At 41.2% G+C, this 19,287-nt stretch overlaps 1 protein-coding gene across 2 annotated transcripts in view; it reads right to left on the bottom strand.

The window, feature by feature from the left end:
• Positions 1-19,287, bottom strand: part of snx29 (sorting nexin 29) — a 504,385-nt gene that overhangs the window by 46,439 nt on the left and 438,659 nt on the right. For both annotated transcript variants that reach the window (XM_078559132.1, XM_078559133.1), the window contains exon 20: positions 1,859-1,998. In XM_078559132.1, coding sequence (XP_078415258.1) covers positions 1,859-1,998 — 140 coding nt within the window. The remainder of the gene's footprint in view (positions 1-1,858; positions 1,999-19,287) is intronic.

The raw sequence follows: 19,287 nt of genomic DNA on the forward strand, positions 1-19,287 counted from the left end.
GAATCCATGACCTCTGACTAAGAGGCAAGCAGAATACCAACATTGAGCCAATCTAACACCGACCAGTCCAGACATAACAGTACAACAAGTTGCCTATAGACTTAGTAGTGATAAATATCACAGCCTTAAGTTTTGTTTTTTTTATTAATAACTGCTTCCTATTCATAAACTAAAAATATGCAATTTTTGTCAACTGGAGTTAGCACGGTATTTAAGTAATAAGACTTCTTCAGTATTTCTTCTCATCAGAAGCTTTGTTGAACTTTTTAAAAGTCACCCTATGCTAAGGATTGCTGTTTGTACTTGATTATAGATTATGTAATTGCACTGCATGAACATTTGACTTGAGCATTGCTGAAAAAAAGAGACAAGCTGTCAAAGTTTTTATCTTGCACTCATCAGGACAGTTGCAAGAATGCCAAATTTCAAAGGGAGCAAAAATATATACATGAGGGAAAAGGTACTGATTGACTGGCAAGTCAACAGAGTGGGGGACAATAGTTCCCTGGCGTATTTGCCATGGCAACACTTCAACCAGAGTTGACTTGGCAACCAATCAACACCCTTTTTTCATGCAGTATAAATTGTTACTCCCTTTGAAATTTGGTATTCTTACATCTGTCCTGATGAAAAGCTTTGACAGCATGTCATTTTTTTCCAGCAATACTCAAGTTCTGTACTACCCAGTGAACTTTTGACTTATTGTAGATATGAGCCTTTACACAACTACTGTAGGGCATATGTGGTTTACATTAAACAATCAACACAATACATTTATGGAATCAATAAGCAGAACCATTTTAAATTCAACCTCTCCGAACAAGTATTCTATTTAATTAAAATATTCATGGCTTTAAAGAAAAGGTTAAAAGAAATTAATAAGGTACTCAACATCAATAAATCTACATGACTGGATCACTCAATGATTAATTTTACTAAGAAAATATCAGTCTCCAACATATATCGATAATGTACTTCAGTGATAAGAACAGAGAAAAGTGAAATGAAATATTTATTTTCAAAAGGGCTTGGTTATTTTAAATTATTTATAATGTAAACTACAGCGCATAAAGCGAACTCTCATGCAGATTTTTAAATACTTACAATTAGTGTATAGTGCCTGCTTTTTGGCTGGCCAGTGAAAAATCATGGATGAATTACCTATACTGTGATAGTCAACACATTGGATTTTATGGAAGAAATAAAACCTCTGTAAGGCTAAAAGCAAAACATATAACCTGACAGGCTGAGATAGTGGGCATGACTTCAATGTAACAGTTATTACTAAAGGCGATAAAGAATGTTTCAGCACACTTATTTCTAGTTTATGCTTTAGTCAGCTCTCAGGCCCTGAATATCTCAAAAAAAAAGATGCATTGGCATTCATTATCATCACTAGTTTAATACGCAGTTGTTAACTGCTTTAAATGTTATTTATTACTTTAGGAACAATTTGTATAATACATGCAGCAAACTGGGACTATAGTAGGAACAGACACTAATAGTACGAGCTTCATTTTTGAGTTTTAGGTAATAACGTGTGATAAATGAGAAGATGGAATCCACCCCTGCAGGTGAGGCAGGTAGGAAAAGCCAAGTGCTTTGCGTTGCCAGGTGAATCCAGATTAGCATAACTGCTGCACTCCTTTAATTGGTTTTGTGAAACTTGCAGAAAGATGCTAGTCATGTGAATAAATGGGATCAAACCATACCCTTCCTGTGGAGGAAATAGAAACATAACTGACATTGGAGAGGACCAGTGAAAACAGAATGTGTATCCCAATCTAATACCCAACTATTAAATAGTCTGCAAATCAGGTCGATATATGTTCTGTCAAAATAAGAGTTACATACTTACACACAAAATGGCAGCAGATGCATAAGAGTCTCTTTTTTAGGATTGGATGTAAACTCTGGGAGCGTTTGTATAATTTTGTTCATTATGCTCCTCAGGTACTCCTGGAGTTGTTTACGACGTTCCTCCACAAACTTTGCATCCTTAAAAACATGTTAAAAATATAATAAAATTCCATACAATCTTGACTCTATTTCAACACAGCCATTGCTACAAGGCTGAAATTCGGCTTATACAGGCAAAGATACTTTGCAGCACAATACATCTCAACTGTACAGACTAGCAGCTATTATTGCACCTTCTTCCTCTCTGTATTAACCTGTGTAATAAGGAACACCTCCGTGACAGTGCTGAGAGGGAAAATATTCTTGAATGTTTTCCTCAGTTTACCACCTAATTTTCCACATACACTTCGTTGTCAATAAAACTTAGTAATATCTGTGTGCTTGTAAAATAGCTTAGAAATAATTTAATCTAAGACTGAAATGCTGAAGCTTACAAAGATAAAAGGCAGATGCTGCCTCCTATAGCACCAAATCTAAGGATTCAAATCAGAAAGAACAGATGCTAAAACTAACTAAACTCTACTAAAGAATCAAGATTTACTATGTAAGGTTCTAATGTTTCCACTAACAGTTGAAAAACTGGTACAACATTGAGCCCAATTTTAACTCTAAGTAAATGGGTTTTGAGTGGGTTAAAATCAGGCCCATAAATATTTTGGTATTAAATTATACTTTGGAAAACACACAATTATCATCCAACACTATACATAGTGTTTTCATTACAATATAAAGCCTTCACCTAATAATTCAAATTTGTTTGCCAATAAAAAATGTAACATTCAAACATTTCAATTAACCAACTTTGATCTAACAGGAGTAAATTGTGTACCAAAGTGGCAAAGTTTGCATCTTCTCTGATATAAAACATATTATTGACAGTGTGTGTCTGTGTCCTTCTGTTGTAGACAAAAGCCCACCTCAGGGGAAGCACTGTAAAACCACTACTGGTAGGAAAGTAGTGGAATTCTCCTGATATTCTTGCCAACATGAAACCCTCAGCTAATACCACCAAAACAGATTAAGTAGTCATTTTCTCAAGGTTGTTGAATAAGTACTCCATTTGAAAAGTAACCCACTATCGTGACGTAGTTTGGGAAACCTTGATAGCATAAAACCCGCTATATAAATGTAGGCTCTTCTTTCTTTAAGGTCAAGAAAAGCGACCACACAAAATTTTAGCGTCCAACATGCTAGAAGGTTTACAAAGGTCTTTGCAGCACCGACTCACCCTATCTCTAAGCTGTCCTTGCCCCCAGTTTCATTTTATTCTTCGTCTCATCTGACGCCTCAACAAGAAACTTTGTCTCTTTCTTTCAGGTGCAAAGGAACGCAAGCTCCAACAACTCATCGACACCAATGCCCATCCAGGACCCTCCACCCCTGCCCACCCCCCTGATCTCATCCTGTCTTCCAATCCCAGCCCCGGCCGTGTATTCACTATACCCCCTGACCTTACGCTCTCTGATGCTGAACGTTCAGTGCTCTGCAAAGGACTCAGTTTCATATCCTTACATCCTCACCTCGATGAATTTCGGGCTCGGCATGATGCTGAACTTTTCTTCCGCCGCCTTCGTCTCCGTGCTCACTTCTTTGGGCAGGAGTCCTCTCCCTGTTCAACGGATCCTTTTACCCGCCTCCAATATTCTCCGTCCACCTGGACCCTTCCTTCTGGATTCTTACCTGCTCTTGATCTTTTCATTGAGAACTGTCGGCGTGACATCAGTCGTCTCAATTTCTCTGCTCCTCTCACCCACTCTAACCTGTCTCTTTCTGAACTTACTGCACTCCGTTCTCTCAGGTCCAACCCTGACTTTGTCATCAAACCTGCTGACAAGGGTGGTGCTGTTTTTGTCTGGCGCACTGACCTCTACCTCGCGGAGGCTGAGCGTCAACTCGCAGACACTTCTTCCTTCCTCCCCCTGGACCATGACCCCACCACTGAACATCAAGCCATTGTTTCCAGCACTGTCACTGACCTCATCTCCTCTGGAGACCTTCCCTCCACAGCTTCCAACCTCATAGTCTCCCAACCTCAGACGGCCTGCTTCTACCTCCTACCCAAAATCCACAAACAGGACTGTCCCAGCAGACCGAACATGTCAGCCTGTTCCTGCCCCACGGAACTCATTTCTTGCTATCTTGACTCCATTCTCTCTCCCCTTGTCCAGTCTCTTCCCACCTACATCCACGATTCCTCTCACGCCCTACATCATATCAACAATTTCCAGTTCCCTGGCCCCAACTGCCTCCTCTTCACCATGGACGTCCAATCTCTCTACACCTCCATTCCCCACCGGGATGGTCTGAGGGCTCTCCGCTTCTTCCTCAAACAGAGGCCAGAACAATCCCCATCCACCACTACTCTCCTCCGTCTGGCTGAACTTGTTCTCTCACTGAACAATTTCTCCTTAAACTCGTCTCACTTCCTCCAAATAAAAGGTGTGGCTATGGGTACCCGCATGGGCCCCAGTTATGTCTGTCTCTTTATGGGGTATGTGGAACATTCCTTGTTCCAGTCCTACTCAGGCCCCCCTCCCACAACTCTTTCTCCGGTACATCGATGATTACTTCGGTGCGGCTTCATGCTCTCATCTGGATCTGGAAAAATTTATTAATTTTGCTTCCAATTTCCGCCCCTCCATCATTTTCACATGGTCCATCACTGACACTTCCCTTCCCTTCCTTGACCTCTCAGTCTCAATTTCTGGTGATAGACTATCCACCAATATTCATTACAAGCCTACCGACTCCCACAGCTACCTCGACTACAGCTCCTCACACCCCGCTTCCTGTAAGGACTCCATCCCATTCTCTCAGTTCCTTCGCCTCCGTCGCATCTGTTCTGATGATACCACTTTCCAAAACAGTTCCTCTGACATGTCTTCCTTCTTCCTTAACCGAGGTTTTCCACCCACGGTGGTTGACAGGGCCCTCAACCGTGTCCGGCCCATCTCCCGTGCATCCGCCCTCACACCTTCCTCTCCCTCCCACCTTCCTCTCCCTCCCAGGACCATGATAGGGTCCCCCTTGTCCTCACTATCACCCCACCAGCCTCCGCGTTCAAAGGATTATCCTCCGACATTTCCGCCAACTCCAGCATGATGCCACCACCAAACACATCTTCCCTTCACCCACCCCCGGCGGCATTCCGTAGGGATCGTTCCCTCCGGGACACCCTGGTCCACTCCTCCAACAGCCCCTACACCTCAACCCCCTCCCACGTCACCTTCCCATGCAACCACAGAAGGTGCAACACCTGCCCCTTTACTTCCCCCCTCCTCACTGCCCAAGGGCCCAAACACTCCTTTCAAGTGAAGCAGCATTTCACTTGCACTTCCCTCAATTTAGTCTTCTGTATTCGCTGCTCCCAATGCGGTTTCCTCTACATTGAAAAGACCAAACGCAGACTGGTTGACCGCTTTGCGGAACACCTTTGGTCTGTCCGCAAGCATGACCCAGACCTCCATGTCGTTTGCCATTTCAACACGCCACCCTGCTCTCATGCCCACATGTCCATCCTTGGCCTGCTGCAATGTTCCAGTGAAGCTCAACGCAAACTGGAGGAACAGCACCTCATCTTCCGACTAGGCACCTTACAGCCTTCCGGACTGAATATTGAGTTCAACAACTTCAGATCATGAACTCTCTCCTCCATCCCCACCCCCTTTTTCCAATAATTTATCATTTTTAAAAAATATATTTTTCTTTTCCCACCTATTTTTAAATGTATTTCAATCTATTGTTTTATCTCCATCTTTTAGCCCATTTTGATCCCTTCCCCCGAACCCCACCCCCACTTGGGCCATCTGCCACTAGCTTGTCCTGCTTGCTACCGTTAATGTCCCCATTAGTACATTCCTTAGATAATATCACCACCATCAACACCCCTTTGTCCTTTTGTCTATGACATCTTTGGAAATCTCTTCTTTGCCTCCATCTATCCAGCTCTATCTGTCCCACCCCCCTCCTTAAACAAGCTTATATTTCACCTCATTTCTCTATTTCTTTAGTTCTGATGAAGAGTCATTCGGACTCGAAACGTCAACTGTGTTCCTCTCCGCAGATGCTGTCAGACCTGCTGAGTTTTTCCAGCTATTTTTGTTTTTGTTTCAGATTTCCAGCATCCGCAGTATTTTGCTTTTATCTTATATGTATGTTCGCGTTAACTTTATTTTGAAACTGTTTGTTTTTGTTCAGGTAAATAGTTAAGTCAAATGGGTTTTGTAACTAGATGATAAATGGATTTGGGCTAATGTTTATTTAGACAGGAACTACAGAATTCTGTGTGTTTTTTAAAGTGTCAGTGTGATTGGCAGCTTTATTTGTTCTTTAAAGCTAGATTTCCTCTGTTGCTATAAAAGCAAAGGTTGCTCTGTTGCTGGTTGAACTTCAAAGGATTTGTCTTGAAGCATTCACCCAACAGACCAGTTTTCTACTTAACTCATCAAGAAGTCAGTTGGAAACTGATGAGCCTTACAAAATGCCACTTAAAATTCTAGTAAGGGACCCTGTCTCCGTTCCAGTTTTATTTTGAGTTTTAGTGCAATGGCAATTTTATTATGTTATTCAAGGAGGAACATTTTGCTGTAAACACCCTGTTTTTGCTATTGCTTACTTGTTTCAGAACCATGGAAGATCACAGCACAGAAGGAAAGCATTTGGCTTAGCATGTCTGCGCTAGATCTTTAACAGAACATTACATCTTCCCCTTGGCTATGTATCTACCGTTTCCTCTTTCTATCCAGTTTTCGCTTAAAAGGTGCAACCGTCTCAGATCTAATTACCTCCTGTGAATAAGCCTGCCATCTCAAACAACTTGCTGAATAAAGACATTTCTCCCACATTCCTAATGATAGCATTCAATTGATGACCCATTGTTGCTGACTCTCCTATCAGAGGAAACAATCTTCCTTCATTCACCCTATCAACATACTTCATAATTTTAAATCATCTCTATTATTAGACATTATTTAGCCTTTTCTACTCCAATGGAAGTAGTTCCAGTGTCTCAGTCTCCTTTCGTAACTATAACTTCTCAACTCTGGTACGTTGTACACACTCTATGGCTTTCTCTAATGGGGCACCCACAATACCACACAGCTGTGTCCCAATAGCTCCATCTAACAAATACATTGCCACTTTACTCATACACTGTGGCTGGGGTTTTCTGAAGACCACCTGAGCAGTCTAAGTGGCGGGTGGGCCCAGATAATAGTGGGGGCGGCCGCGTGGCCCATTCTTGTGGTGGGAAAACTGACCCCTACGTAGTCAGCACCAAGATTGGGCCAATGAGGGGTATCAGCCTGCCAACTAATTAAGCTCATTGTTGATCGAGCCCTTAAAGGCCATTATCCCCGAGCCCACAATGATTTACTGGTGGGCTTGGGATTTTCCCAAACTCATATAGGTCTCCTGTACCTCCTGAAGCCACCCAACAAACACCGTAAGGTTTTGCCAGCAAAACCGGGGGCTGGGGAGACCCTCTTTCAGGGGAACTTAGTGCCCTTCAAGGGACCTGGCAGCAGGAAGAGGTGCCCACTGAGAGCCACCCCCTGCCCTTGCCTCCGAACTACTCCCCCCACCTCATTGGCAACCCCCTCCCCGCAACCCATAACCTGCTCAGACTCACCTGCCTCCTGGGATCCAGTGATGGTCCCTGGTGAGGGCCTCAGAGCATTACCGGCAGCAGCCACCGCTCCTGGTGGCACTGCCGGCAAGGGAAAGCTACCAGCCTCTGATTGGTCAGCAGCTATTGGGGGCGGGATATCCACCCCACCGGATACTTAATTCTGTGGGAGGGTCGATGCTGCCCACTTGAGTGCCTGATTGCACTTAAATAGCATTGGGCGATCCTTGGAAAAGTGCCATGCGTTTCCCACTAGTGGACTGAAACATGTCACTTACACAAAATTCTGCCTTATGTCCCTATTTATAAATCCCAAAATAATATTGGATTTTACGGCTTGATTTTACCTGTCCTCTCATTCTCAAAGAATTATATATTATTACACGAACATCTCAGTGTTCATCCACCTCCTTTGATTCCTCTGAAAACATACTGCATTACACCTCGCTACAATAAATTGCATCGCTATATGTCTGCCTATTCTGTTAACCTGTCCATGCCCACCTTTCACAGACATTGTGAAATCCTTGTTGTTTGCCATTTATTCATTTATACCTTAAGCCAAGGTCTGAAGGAGTGTATACTTTATTGCTTTCCAAAGTCTAGGAGGGCTTTTGATAGACCCAGCAAGCTGTACATAGTTAGAAGGGATTTTCTGTTCAATCCCTGGCATGCTATACCAGCTCTTGTGCATGTAGAGTCACACTCTGGTTCTTATGGGGAACCTTGCATATGGGGGTGATCTTTGGTGCTGAGCATGATGAAAATATCCAAGAAATAAACAAAGATCATAACACAAGCAGAGCAAAAACAGTATGCAGAGTAAAGTAAAGTTTTTCTCTGTGCTCTCCAAACAACATGCCTTAAACTTAGCTTCATAAAAGCACTCTCACTGTGAATTATTTTATTTGCAATGGGCAATTTAGATGACAAATTAGGGACCGTCCTTTGCTGTGGAATTAAACCTATTAAGCGCTTGCTTTTGAGTTCCCAAAATCATTTCACACAGAGCTCTTATGGGGAACAGACAAAAAATACTTCCACCTCATTAGTCTGAACTGAATTTGAACCCGCTTTGTCCAATTGTCCCCTCACTGATTAATATCAATTGCAACATTTTTAATACTTGTATAACTCAAAATAAATTACAGTACATACATTAGCCATTGCTAAAAATATATATTTTTCTCATAAGTATTCCAGTAATTGATGATTTCAGTGTTGAAATGTAGCATACCAAGCAGAAATAACCCATACGTTTTTGGAACAAATTGCAAATGTCATACTGACATTAATTCAATGTGAATGCCCAGGTACACAGCAGGTTTCCATCACATTTCAAATTTAAGTGAAGTCTAAATTTACAAATGTAAAAAAGGCACAAAATTCATAATTAGAATCTTCGAGCCCAGAGAATGCTTTATATACACTACAGTTCATTTTATAACAATTCAGATGCTAATATTCTACTTTTAATTTGCAATATATAGAATACTTTACTGGTATTGTATTCTATGCCTTAGATGAAATATTATTACATTTTAAGCACAAAATGCAATTTAAACTTGGAAATGGTTTAAAGGTGACACATGCTAATTATCACACCGATGCCAAGATCCATCTAGAAATTGCATATCACTAAGGTATTATCGGAGGCTTCTTGACATTCTATCAAAAGAAAGTTAATTAAGCTAACTTGGATGAGATTTCCTAAAACAAATTATAAGGTTAAAATTCTTATTATTACTAAGGAAGACAAGACCATTTGAGAGCTGGCCAGCTATCTCTAAGGCAGTCTTTTATTACACTATGTGCAGCATCTGCAAAGTAGGCAAAGTAGACCCCATATTCAGTGATTAGTGTACAATTTGATTTTATAAATGTATTCTTAAGATGACGTATTTGAACAGGATTCAAATTTTTCCAACTCCTATTGTAAAAATTGGTAATTGGGTGTCAACGTCTCTGTTCATGATGTTCTAAGAATGATGGTACTGTGCTTATTCCCATCCAACAACGTAATGGGGTTCTCAAACATAATTAAGAACATAGATGCATCTATACTGAATATTGGAAAATTATAGAACGGAAATTATATTTCAGGCCAACACTTGAAATAGGCAGAACAACAACAAAAAAGTACTGGTTTACTCCCATGAGCTTTAGGCAAAGCAACATTTGGGAGAAAAGGTTAGTGAATAACTTTTGGAATAACATAAATCACAAATAAACTGGAGATCAACCCGGGTTCAAATGTAAAGGGGCCGGCAGGATCAGCACCAGACATATCTGGGAAAGAGCTGCCAAACTTGTGATGCTACAACACAGGGCTTTCTGCATACTAAGAACCAAAAGTAGCAGGCTAGAGATCAAACTGAGGGTCCCACAATCAACAGATCAGAGAGAAGTTCTGAGTCATATCACAACTAGCCAAAAATTGTAGTGGATGGTCAGGTAGCCAACAGGAGGGGGAGACTCTATGACATCTGCATCCTAAACCACGCACTGACCAGCATGTAAACACAACAGACATTGCAAACATCTTCAATCAGAAGTACTGGGTAGACAATCCCACTCAGCCTCCTCCAGTGGTCCCCAATCAAGGGTAACAGTATCCTGCCAATTTAGTTCACATCACATGACATTCAGAAGCCACTGGTTTCACTGGACACAGCAAAAGGTCCAGGCAGGCCCTTACTGTTACCCCAGCTGTTATATTGAAGACCTATTCACTGCAATTATCCACTCATTCCCAAACAAGCTATTACAGTGCAGTTAAAACACTGTCACCTACCCAACGATTTTTTAAAAAATGCTCAGCCTTGTGCTTTCCACAAAAAGCAGAATAAATCAAACCAACTGTTAACAGCCTCTAAGTTTTCTTCCAATAATCAGCAAATCTCAATACCGTATTCACTGATAAACTGCTTGCCAATGCTCAGCGCAGGTTCACTTAGCTCATCATTCCTTTGATCTAAACAAAGGAGTGACAGATGGATGCCAAAGGTAAGGTGACACTAACAACATGTGATATCATGGCAGCTTTTAGCTGAGCATGGCACCAAGAAGCCCTTCCAAAACTGAGGTCAATAATAGACAAGGTAAGAGTTGTCCAGCTGCTGGAGTCATTTTTAATTCTTTCATGGGATATTGGCGTCGCTGGCAAGGCCAGCATTTGTTGCCCACCTCTAATTATCCTTCAGAATTGGTGGTGGTGAGCCACCTTCTGACGGAAAAGAAGCTGGTCAGAATATTTGAAGATCAATCATTTCTATTCCAGGTCATCGCTTGAGGACTTCCTCAGGGCAGTGAGTGTTAACCCAACAACCTTCAGCTTCTTCCATATTGTCTGCTTTCCATCGTAAGGTCAAAGGGGGCCTGGTCACTGGTTCTTCTTATCGTGTCCACGGACAGTCTATATATGGCCCAGCCAGAACTGGACACATTTTTGCACCTTGTTGTTGAATTTGGCAAGATCTGCAACAGTGCAGGGTTCCTCTAGCGATAGACATTGCAGGAGATGTTGCATAGCCTGTCACTGGTGATCCTCCAATATTCAGCTCCATTCACATCTCCTGCTACACAACTCAACAGTCCAGGGGGCACAGAATTAAAATTGGGATTAAATTAACAATTTCAAACAGTACAAGAAAGAGAACATCTTATGCTGGCAGTGGCTGCTGAGTTGGCCTTAAGACATATTGTTGGAGCAGAATAATAAGAATTTTACTGCATCTGCTGAGTAATGTCAAACCTGGGAACTTTGACTCTTGGTACAAGTGACCAAAATGCAAACATACTTCACAGCTCAGTGCCAACATCTTTTGTGCAAAAATAGGTGATGAAATCTTAAGCACTATCAGAATATTGACCTACATATGCAGATAACAAAACAGAATAAGTATTTTCTACCACACTCATGTATGGATGATAGAAGCAAAAGGCTAGGCAAATCTGCACTCTGTTTAGAAATGATTTCTCTCTATTATTACTGTATTTGAAATCCAGTCACTAATGGGCAAATCCCATGTCCCTTGTCCCTGTTGTGTGCTTTATGGCTATCTAAATTTTGAAGCAGAATAACCTTTATTTCCATACATATTCTCCCCAAGGAAAGTCAATCACTCAAATAAATCTTTTAAGCCATTCCTTTTTTTGGGATCAGCCTGTATTAACACGTTACACATTCAGTGGAGAATATGAAGCCATGAACTCCTGCATAAAACGGAAGGATTACATTGCAGTTTCTGGCTAATAACCGTGATTATCCTGCAGGGTGACCATTATCACACTGATTAAACTCTTGTGCCATACCTTGAAAGTGTGACTGCTTCCCCACTGCTTCAGGCAAATTTTAAATACCAAAAAACTGCTGGAGAATGTCTGACTAAATTTCAACACTAAATATTCCCAGCAAATATATATTGTATAAAGTGTAATTATATAGAATGCCTGAGGAAGATGGAAAGCTAGAATGCAATCTCCAGCATTCTGACGCCAGAAGGAAAAACAATCACTAAATAATTTTAAACAATGGCCCTTGGATTCAGTTAGAGCCTGAGAAACCCTCATATTTGGATCTCTGGCCTAAACGTTTTCTGGTGGTGTGCCACTCATTGAAAGTTTTCTATCCTATGAACCCATTTGGTGACTACAGATATTCAGTGTGCCAAGTAACTGAATCACATTCCTCTCCTCTCTACGGCTACGAACAAGGCATTTTCTCAGGATTCAACACACCTCAGAGACCCACTATCTGAATGTGTTGCTTTTTCAAATTAACCTATCCTATCACATACAATTAAGGCAGCTCTTTTTAAAAAAAAATACACCATCTCAACTCTATTCCATCAATTTTGCTGCTGATATAAACCTTTGGCGTTTTATTGGGTTTTAAAGTCGCACTTGTTAATAGTACTTTTACTCAAGGGTAAAAGGTAACGCTTGAATGAAACCAAAACCAAATCTAATTTGTCTTTATCTCTGCTGAGGATATAACAATCAATGACTGTAAGTAAAAAGGGACTTGGAGTTTTGTTATGGTCATTCATCCATGATAGAAGTCAGCAATTTTGCCATGTTCTTAAAAGTGCTGCATAGCAAGCAGCTCGTAACAGCAAGAAATGATTCCTCTTTACCTACCCTTATCCAACCTACAAATGAGATTTATGATTAACATTATCCTCCATTCACTGCTAGCACTGCAAGAGCATGATAGAGCAGGATAGAACTATCAGCACACGATGAGAGCAATATCCATATCACACACCAACATTCAGCTTCACTCTTTAGAAATAGCTTTTTTTTTGTTCCTTTCCTAACAAACCTCAGCCTTTGGTAAGATGAAAGGTGGCAATATCTGAAAGTGGAGCGTTGTGTCTCTGTCTCTGTAAGCACTCTCTGACCAGGTAGCTGGAGCTTAAAGTTTAGCATGCGAAAGCACTCGTTCTTTTATTCGCTCATATAGGATGTGGGCGTTGCCAGCCAGGCCAACCTTTGTTGCCCATCCCTTGAGAACAGTTAAGAGTCAACCACATTGCTGTGGGTCTGGAGTCACATGTAGGCCAGACCAGGTAAGGGTGGCAGATTTACTTCCCTAAAGGGCATTAGTGAACCAGATGGTTTTTCATGGTCACCATTACTGAGACTAGCTTTCAATTCCAGATTTTTTAATTAATTGAATTTAAATTCCACCAGTCGCCGTGGGTTACTAGTCCAGTGACATCACCACGACTATGCCACTGTCTCCCCACTCAAGAATGTCTAACACTAAGCTTGGGATTGCAGCTATGTCACCGTTTTAAAAAAATATCAAAATGACAATGTCATGTTAGTGCCTGCTACTGACGGAGCAGGAAAATCTTGGAGGGGCAGGTAACTCAACCATCCTACCTTATTCCTTTCTGTCAGTAAATTGGTATCACATTGGAAAACAGATTTAATGCACAGTTCCTGAAATTATTGCTCTGGATTGAATAATATGTTATCTTTGAGCACTGACTGAGCTATCCACATGCCATAGTGTGCATAGCACATTACAGGGTTTATTTGGAAACAACTGTGAGCCCTTTCGATGAATATTATTTTGTAAAGCAAATTTGTGTTATTAGGCCTGCTTGGCTTTGAATCTAATATCTCTATACACACTTGCACATAACTGCTCATTGCTTTAGGTCATTGATGAAACAGATCACAATCTCTAAAAACTTTAAGGGGTGAAGTTAGTCCTTGCATGCCTGATTGTTGGGCAAAAAATAGCATTGGGTGACCAATTTATGGGTGCAATCCTCCATATCTGATTCCCCGCTAAGTGTACCTGCCGTCAATTGTTAGGACTGGGATGGGAGGAGTGCACAGATTATCTGGCCCCACTACTCCGCAGGTCGCACCATTATTGTAAATGTTTAATTCGCTCACCAAAATGGTCAATTGTTTACCTTTGTTACTGTTGGACTGTTATGGCACAGCAGTTGGTAAAGGCTCAGTTATTCAAAATCCCAGCGGGAAACTTTAAACAACTGTCATAACCTATATTTTCAACTGGTATGCTTGAGATGCAACTCTGAATTCAGGAATAAGACCACCAGTTTTTGAGATGTTTTTATATCAAATTAAATGAAACCTTTATTAATTTACAACAAATTAAACATATACACATGGCTACAATTTACTGCTATCATAGCTTCTGACAAATCCCCAAATTAAACTCCACTATGGCAACAATAACCCAGAGACTTTAAGCAGATACCAGGAAAAGCATTTTCACCTTATAAATTCAAAATAAGGTTCCTTTCAATTTGATTCCTTTGCAGGCAGCTGTAGGCTTACAGCTGCTTAGATGTTACATGCCTCTGCTCTGCACACACAAACTCCCTTCTGATATACCTAGCACTTCTCTTTGAACGTAAATTCTCATTGTATCACCAGGCCCTTTGAACTCCTTTCATAGTACCAATTTTACATATTGCTTGGTGTCTCCTAGCTAGGTGCAAGATTTCACTCCCCTTCTTGAATACTCTATTCAACAAAATGCAAATGTACCTCTACCTCTGTTTACTTCTCAAAACTACCACACACCAAAGCACCCAGACTCGCTGGCTTTAATCCAATTAACACACACAGACTAAACAAAAACAGAAAATGCTGGAAAAACTCAGCAGGTCTGACAGCATCTGTGGAGAGAGAAATAGAGTTGACGTTTCAAGTACATATGACTCTTCTGTTTCTCTCTCCACAGATGCTGTCAGACCCGCTGAGTTTTTCCAGCATTTTCTGTTTTTGTTTCAGATTTCCAGCATCTGCAGTATTTTGCTTTTACACACAGACTAAACCTCTATTTAAAAAAAATAATTTCCAAAAACGTAATATACATTAATAGCTTCATGACATGGACCTAGACTAAAAGAGACTTTAACCAGGCTTCTTTTAATAAACTCAGAATGATTGATTTATTATAAAATGAAGCTTCTTTTTGAAACAAGTTGCAAGAACTGGTTAACACACAATTTTTAATCTGGAAGTGTACACGTACACACACACACAAAGAACAAACAGATGGGGTCTCTGCAGAGAAGGGCGGTTGAAGAAAAAACTTTATAAAAAGGATAAAGTTCTCAGGGTTCTGAAGTTGCCAATCTGGTGTTCCCTTGTGATGATGGGCCGCTAGTCCCAGTAGACGCCTGGTGAAACAGGAGAATAGAGCCGGACCAATCCTTCCCCTCTCAGCCTCTCGGGTTTTCAAATACAGGCAAGTCCCACTGAGATAAGGATCTTTATTGGATACTGATGATCACTTTATTTCAGGCAAGGCAAGGAGAATATGAGCCGGGCAGCTTTTCACTTTCTCAGTTCAACTGAGTTAAAAAAAAACAAGTTCAAAACTTGAAGCTCAATTGTCAGGTGATTTCCAGTAAATCACCAGGTCTTTTACCTTTAAAACAGTTTTCAACAGCAATTAAAGTAATTACTGTTCAAATAAGCAAATAGCTCTCTTCCTCAAGTACTATGCTGGCCAGGTGATTTCTTGGAAAAGGCATTCTGTTGAAGGGTCATGAGGACTCGAAACGTCAACTCTTTTCTTCTCCGCCGATGCTGCCAGACCTGCTGAGTTTTTCCAGGTAATTCTGTTTATGCTTGCTCCCAGTCCAAAGATGAACTTATGACCTTTTTAAAAAAAAATCCGGTGTCCAAATAATGCACTGTCCTTCCAAATTTTAAAAGGAAATACAGTTCCTGAAGATATGGTTTTCTCAACGCACGTCAACAGCCGGTCACTTCCAAATGTCTTGTGAGCCCACCAAATGCAGGCGGCTTAAATATGCTAAGCAGAGGTGACAGGTTACCCTTCCCTGAGGGACATAGGCAAGCCAGATACGTTTTTACAAGAATCCAGAAACTTTCGTGATCATTTTCCTGGTGCTAACCCACCAATTACCAAATTCATTTTATTCCATTTCACCTCTTCCCATGATAAAATTTGAATTTATGACGGCCGGGTTTTAATTCAGTCCTTTTAAACATGTAGATTACTGCATAGTGTGTGAAATAGCAAATGTGAGGAGTTTTGATTTTTTACACAATGGACATTCTTGTAATCAAGGCGTTTAAACTACAAAAACTTTGAAAAAGCTTTTCTCTTTGATGTTCCATTTGTAAAGGTTCCTTAAAATGCAATATATCTGAGCTTCTGGAAGTCTGGAGTTGGTGCTGTAATTTGTTTTTTTTAAGAGCAACCTATGAAGCATACTTAAGCTGATGACTATAAGTAGCAAACATTCCTTCAATCTGTTCTCAGCACAGAATTAAAACGCAAGTCAAAGAGTTAGATGGGATAATGCTAACATTACCTAGAGCTTAGAATGAAGGCCAAATACTCCATTGGAATGTCAATCTACTGGAAGAAGGAACTAAACAAGAAATTATAGCTCTGAATTGAATAATATGTTATCTTTGAGCTGGTGTGTTATAGCACTTTACAGAGCTTGTTTGAAAACACCAGTGAACCCTTTCAATTAATATTACTTTGTAAATTAAATTTGAGTTATTAAGCCTCCGTGGCTTTCAATCTAATATCTCTCGACACACACTTGCACAAACATAGATGCACAGACAAGCAGCAGCATAATAATGGATCTACTGTGGCATTGCTCTGTGGGAATCATAATATGTAGTTGTATCATGACAACTGCATTATGCCATGTAATATATAATGGATTACAGGTATTTTTCTGCTAAACTAAATCTGCATCTAATTGATAAGAACATATGGAAGAGGTAATTAAACATCAATTCAGGCTGGAGATCAAAATGAATGGTGGACTTGCACTAATATAGGGCCTTTCACAACCATAGAACATCCCAAAGTGCTTTACAGCCAATGAGTTACTGTTGTAATGTAGGAAATGTGGGAGCTAACTTGTGCACAGCAAGCTCCCACATCCAGCAATGTGATAATCACCAGATAATCTTTTTCTGTGATGTTGACTGACGGATAAATATAGGCCAGGTCACCGGGCATAACTCCCCTGCTCTGCTTCAATATAATGCCTTGGGATCTTTTACATCCACCAGAGAGGGAAGACAGGGTCTCAATTTAATGCCTCATCCAAAAGACTGCACCTCAGACAGTGCATTATTCCCTTATTACTGCACTGGAATGTCAGTTTTGACTTTTGTGCTTAAGCTGTCCCCAAGTTGTCTTGAACACACAATCTTTGGGCTCAGAGGTTAGAGTGCTGCAACTGAATCATGGCTGGCACTTTGGCTTTAAATGTGGGTCGTTAATTAAGAGTGTGCACCTACTGTGCTTCTTGAATGCTCTGGTTCTGGACAGTTTTTATAAATATTCCAATGCCTGCCTTTACTTCCTCTTTTTTTTTTTGCAGACATTAATGTGAAGTCAGAAATGTGGCAGACAGAAAGTGCACACGCACAGAATTTTTACAATATTAGAAAATCTCCCCACTAGGTTCAAGGATGTACTGTTTTACAAGAATAATTATGCAAAACACAACATATTATTCTGCTTTTAAAGTTTAGGTGTGCACCTTTTTCATGCTACAAAGTCTAACTGAAGGGAGAATTAATACAAAGTTTAATTAAAAGTCTGTAGATTTTATGCTTGTGGCACAGTGGGTAGTGTCCTTGCTTGTGAGCCAGAAGCTCTGGGTTTGAGTCCCACTTCAGCACTTGATAGCCAAGGGAGGTGCATTCATAGCGTGGCAAAACAGGTTGAGTATCGATACATCTGACGGCAGGTGGTAAGAGCAGGAGAATTTCCTGGTCAGCCATATTGCTGAAGGCAACAACAAACCACTGCAGTACCTTGCCAAGCATAATCATGGACCAACATAAATCAAAAATGGAAGTCCATGGTTGCCAGCATCCTGCTAGGGCTTGGTACATGTGAGATATTGCGCTCCACATAATGTCTGTGGATTACAAATGATTGCCTTTATTTTGTCTCTCATTTTTTAATACATATAACACAACTGTGCAATACTCACTGTGTGACATCTAGAGTAAATGCATATGGAATGTTCTTTTTTTCTCTCTCTTCCTCTCGGTACCATGCGCTAAGAGGGCATTTGTGACCATGGACTGCCATGTGTTGGAAGTGCCACAAAACACCCTCTTTTTTTTTAGATACATGCTAAAAAGGCATTCCCCATTACAGTTTCTTAGTGATGGTTATAAAGATTGTCTAGATTTATTTAAATCATAAATCAAGGCTTCTGGATGCATAATTTACACATTTGTGTTAATTCTCCGCTTAATATCGGTATCCTTTATCCAGCTGCTTGCTACATTCAGTTGGTTAATTATGGTTAACATTTTGAGCACTTTGAACAGCATCAGAGGTGAGAGTGTCAAAGACTATACTTACTGTCTTCTGATAAACAGTAAAAAGATGGAGTGCTGATGCTAGAAATTTGAGGACAGCATCTTGTGCTCTCCACCGTGGCGAGTTTGGTGGTGGCGCATTTAATCAGATGGGATGGTCCACTCTGATTAAGTCTGTGATGGGAAGGCCAGTTCACAGCCTTCCTGCACTACCATCTATTCAGAGCCTTAAGCAGGAAATTAATACCTACATAAGGACCTTATCCCGCTATCTCTGGTATTAAGCCAGTGGTGGCTATGCAGGGATCATGGAAAGCAAACCCATGTGGGGTTGCTTGCAGGTTCCCAGGTGGTTTCCTCATTCAAAGGCACTCAGCGCCTGATCGAGGTACCCAGCATCAGGAAGGGGGGCCTGCTTAGAGCACGTCCCCCACTTGCCATCACTCACATCTGGCCTGAAATCCGTCCACTGTCCTAGGCCTCAGGTGGGTGTTGTATCTGCAGCAGCCATGACTCCCCAGTGGTGCTGCCATTCGATAGAGCTGCCAGCTTCTGATTGGTCAGCAGCTCTCGGCAGGCGGGACTTCCACCCTCAGCGTCCTCGATCACTGGTCTGTCAAGTGCCTGAGTGGAACAAGATGCACCGGGCCTTCACTAAACGAGGCAATGAGAGGCCCTCACTGGCTCTCCAGCCAGTGGTCAAGGTCCACATCGCCTCCACAAGATTCCACCTGATGTTACTGGTCAGTCGTGGCCTTAGCACCATTAACAAGTTTCACTGGGAATCACCCTTTCTTTTATTCTTTCACGGGTGTGGGCATCGCTGGCTGGGCCAGCATTTATTGCCCACCCCTTATTGCCCTTGGGAAGGTGGTGGTGAGCCACCTTCTTGAACTGTT

The sequence above is a fragment of the Cetorhinus maximus genome, chromosome 15, assembly GCF_964194155.1.
Source record: "Cetorhinus maximus chromosome 15, sCetMax3.hap1.1, whole genome shotgun sequence".
Lineage (NCBI taxonomy): Eukaryota > Metazoa > Chordata > Chondrichthyes > Lamniformes > Cetorhinidae > Cetorhinus > Cetorhinus maximus.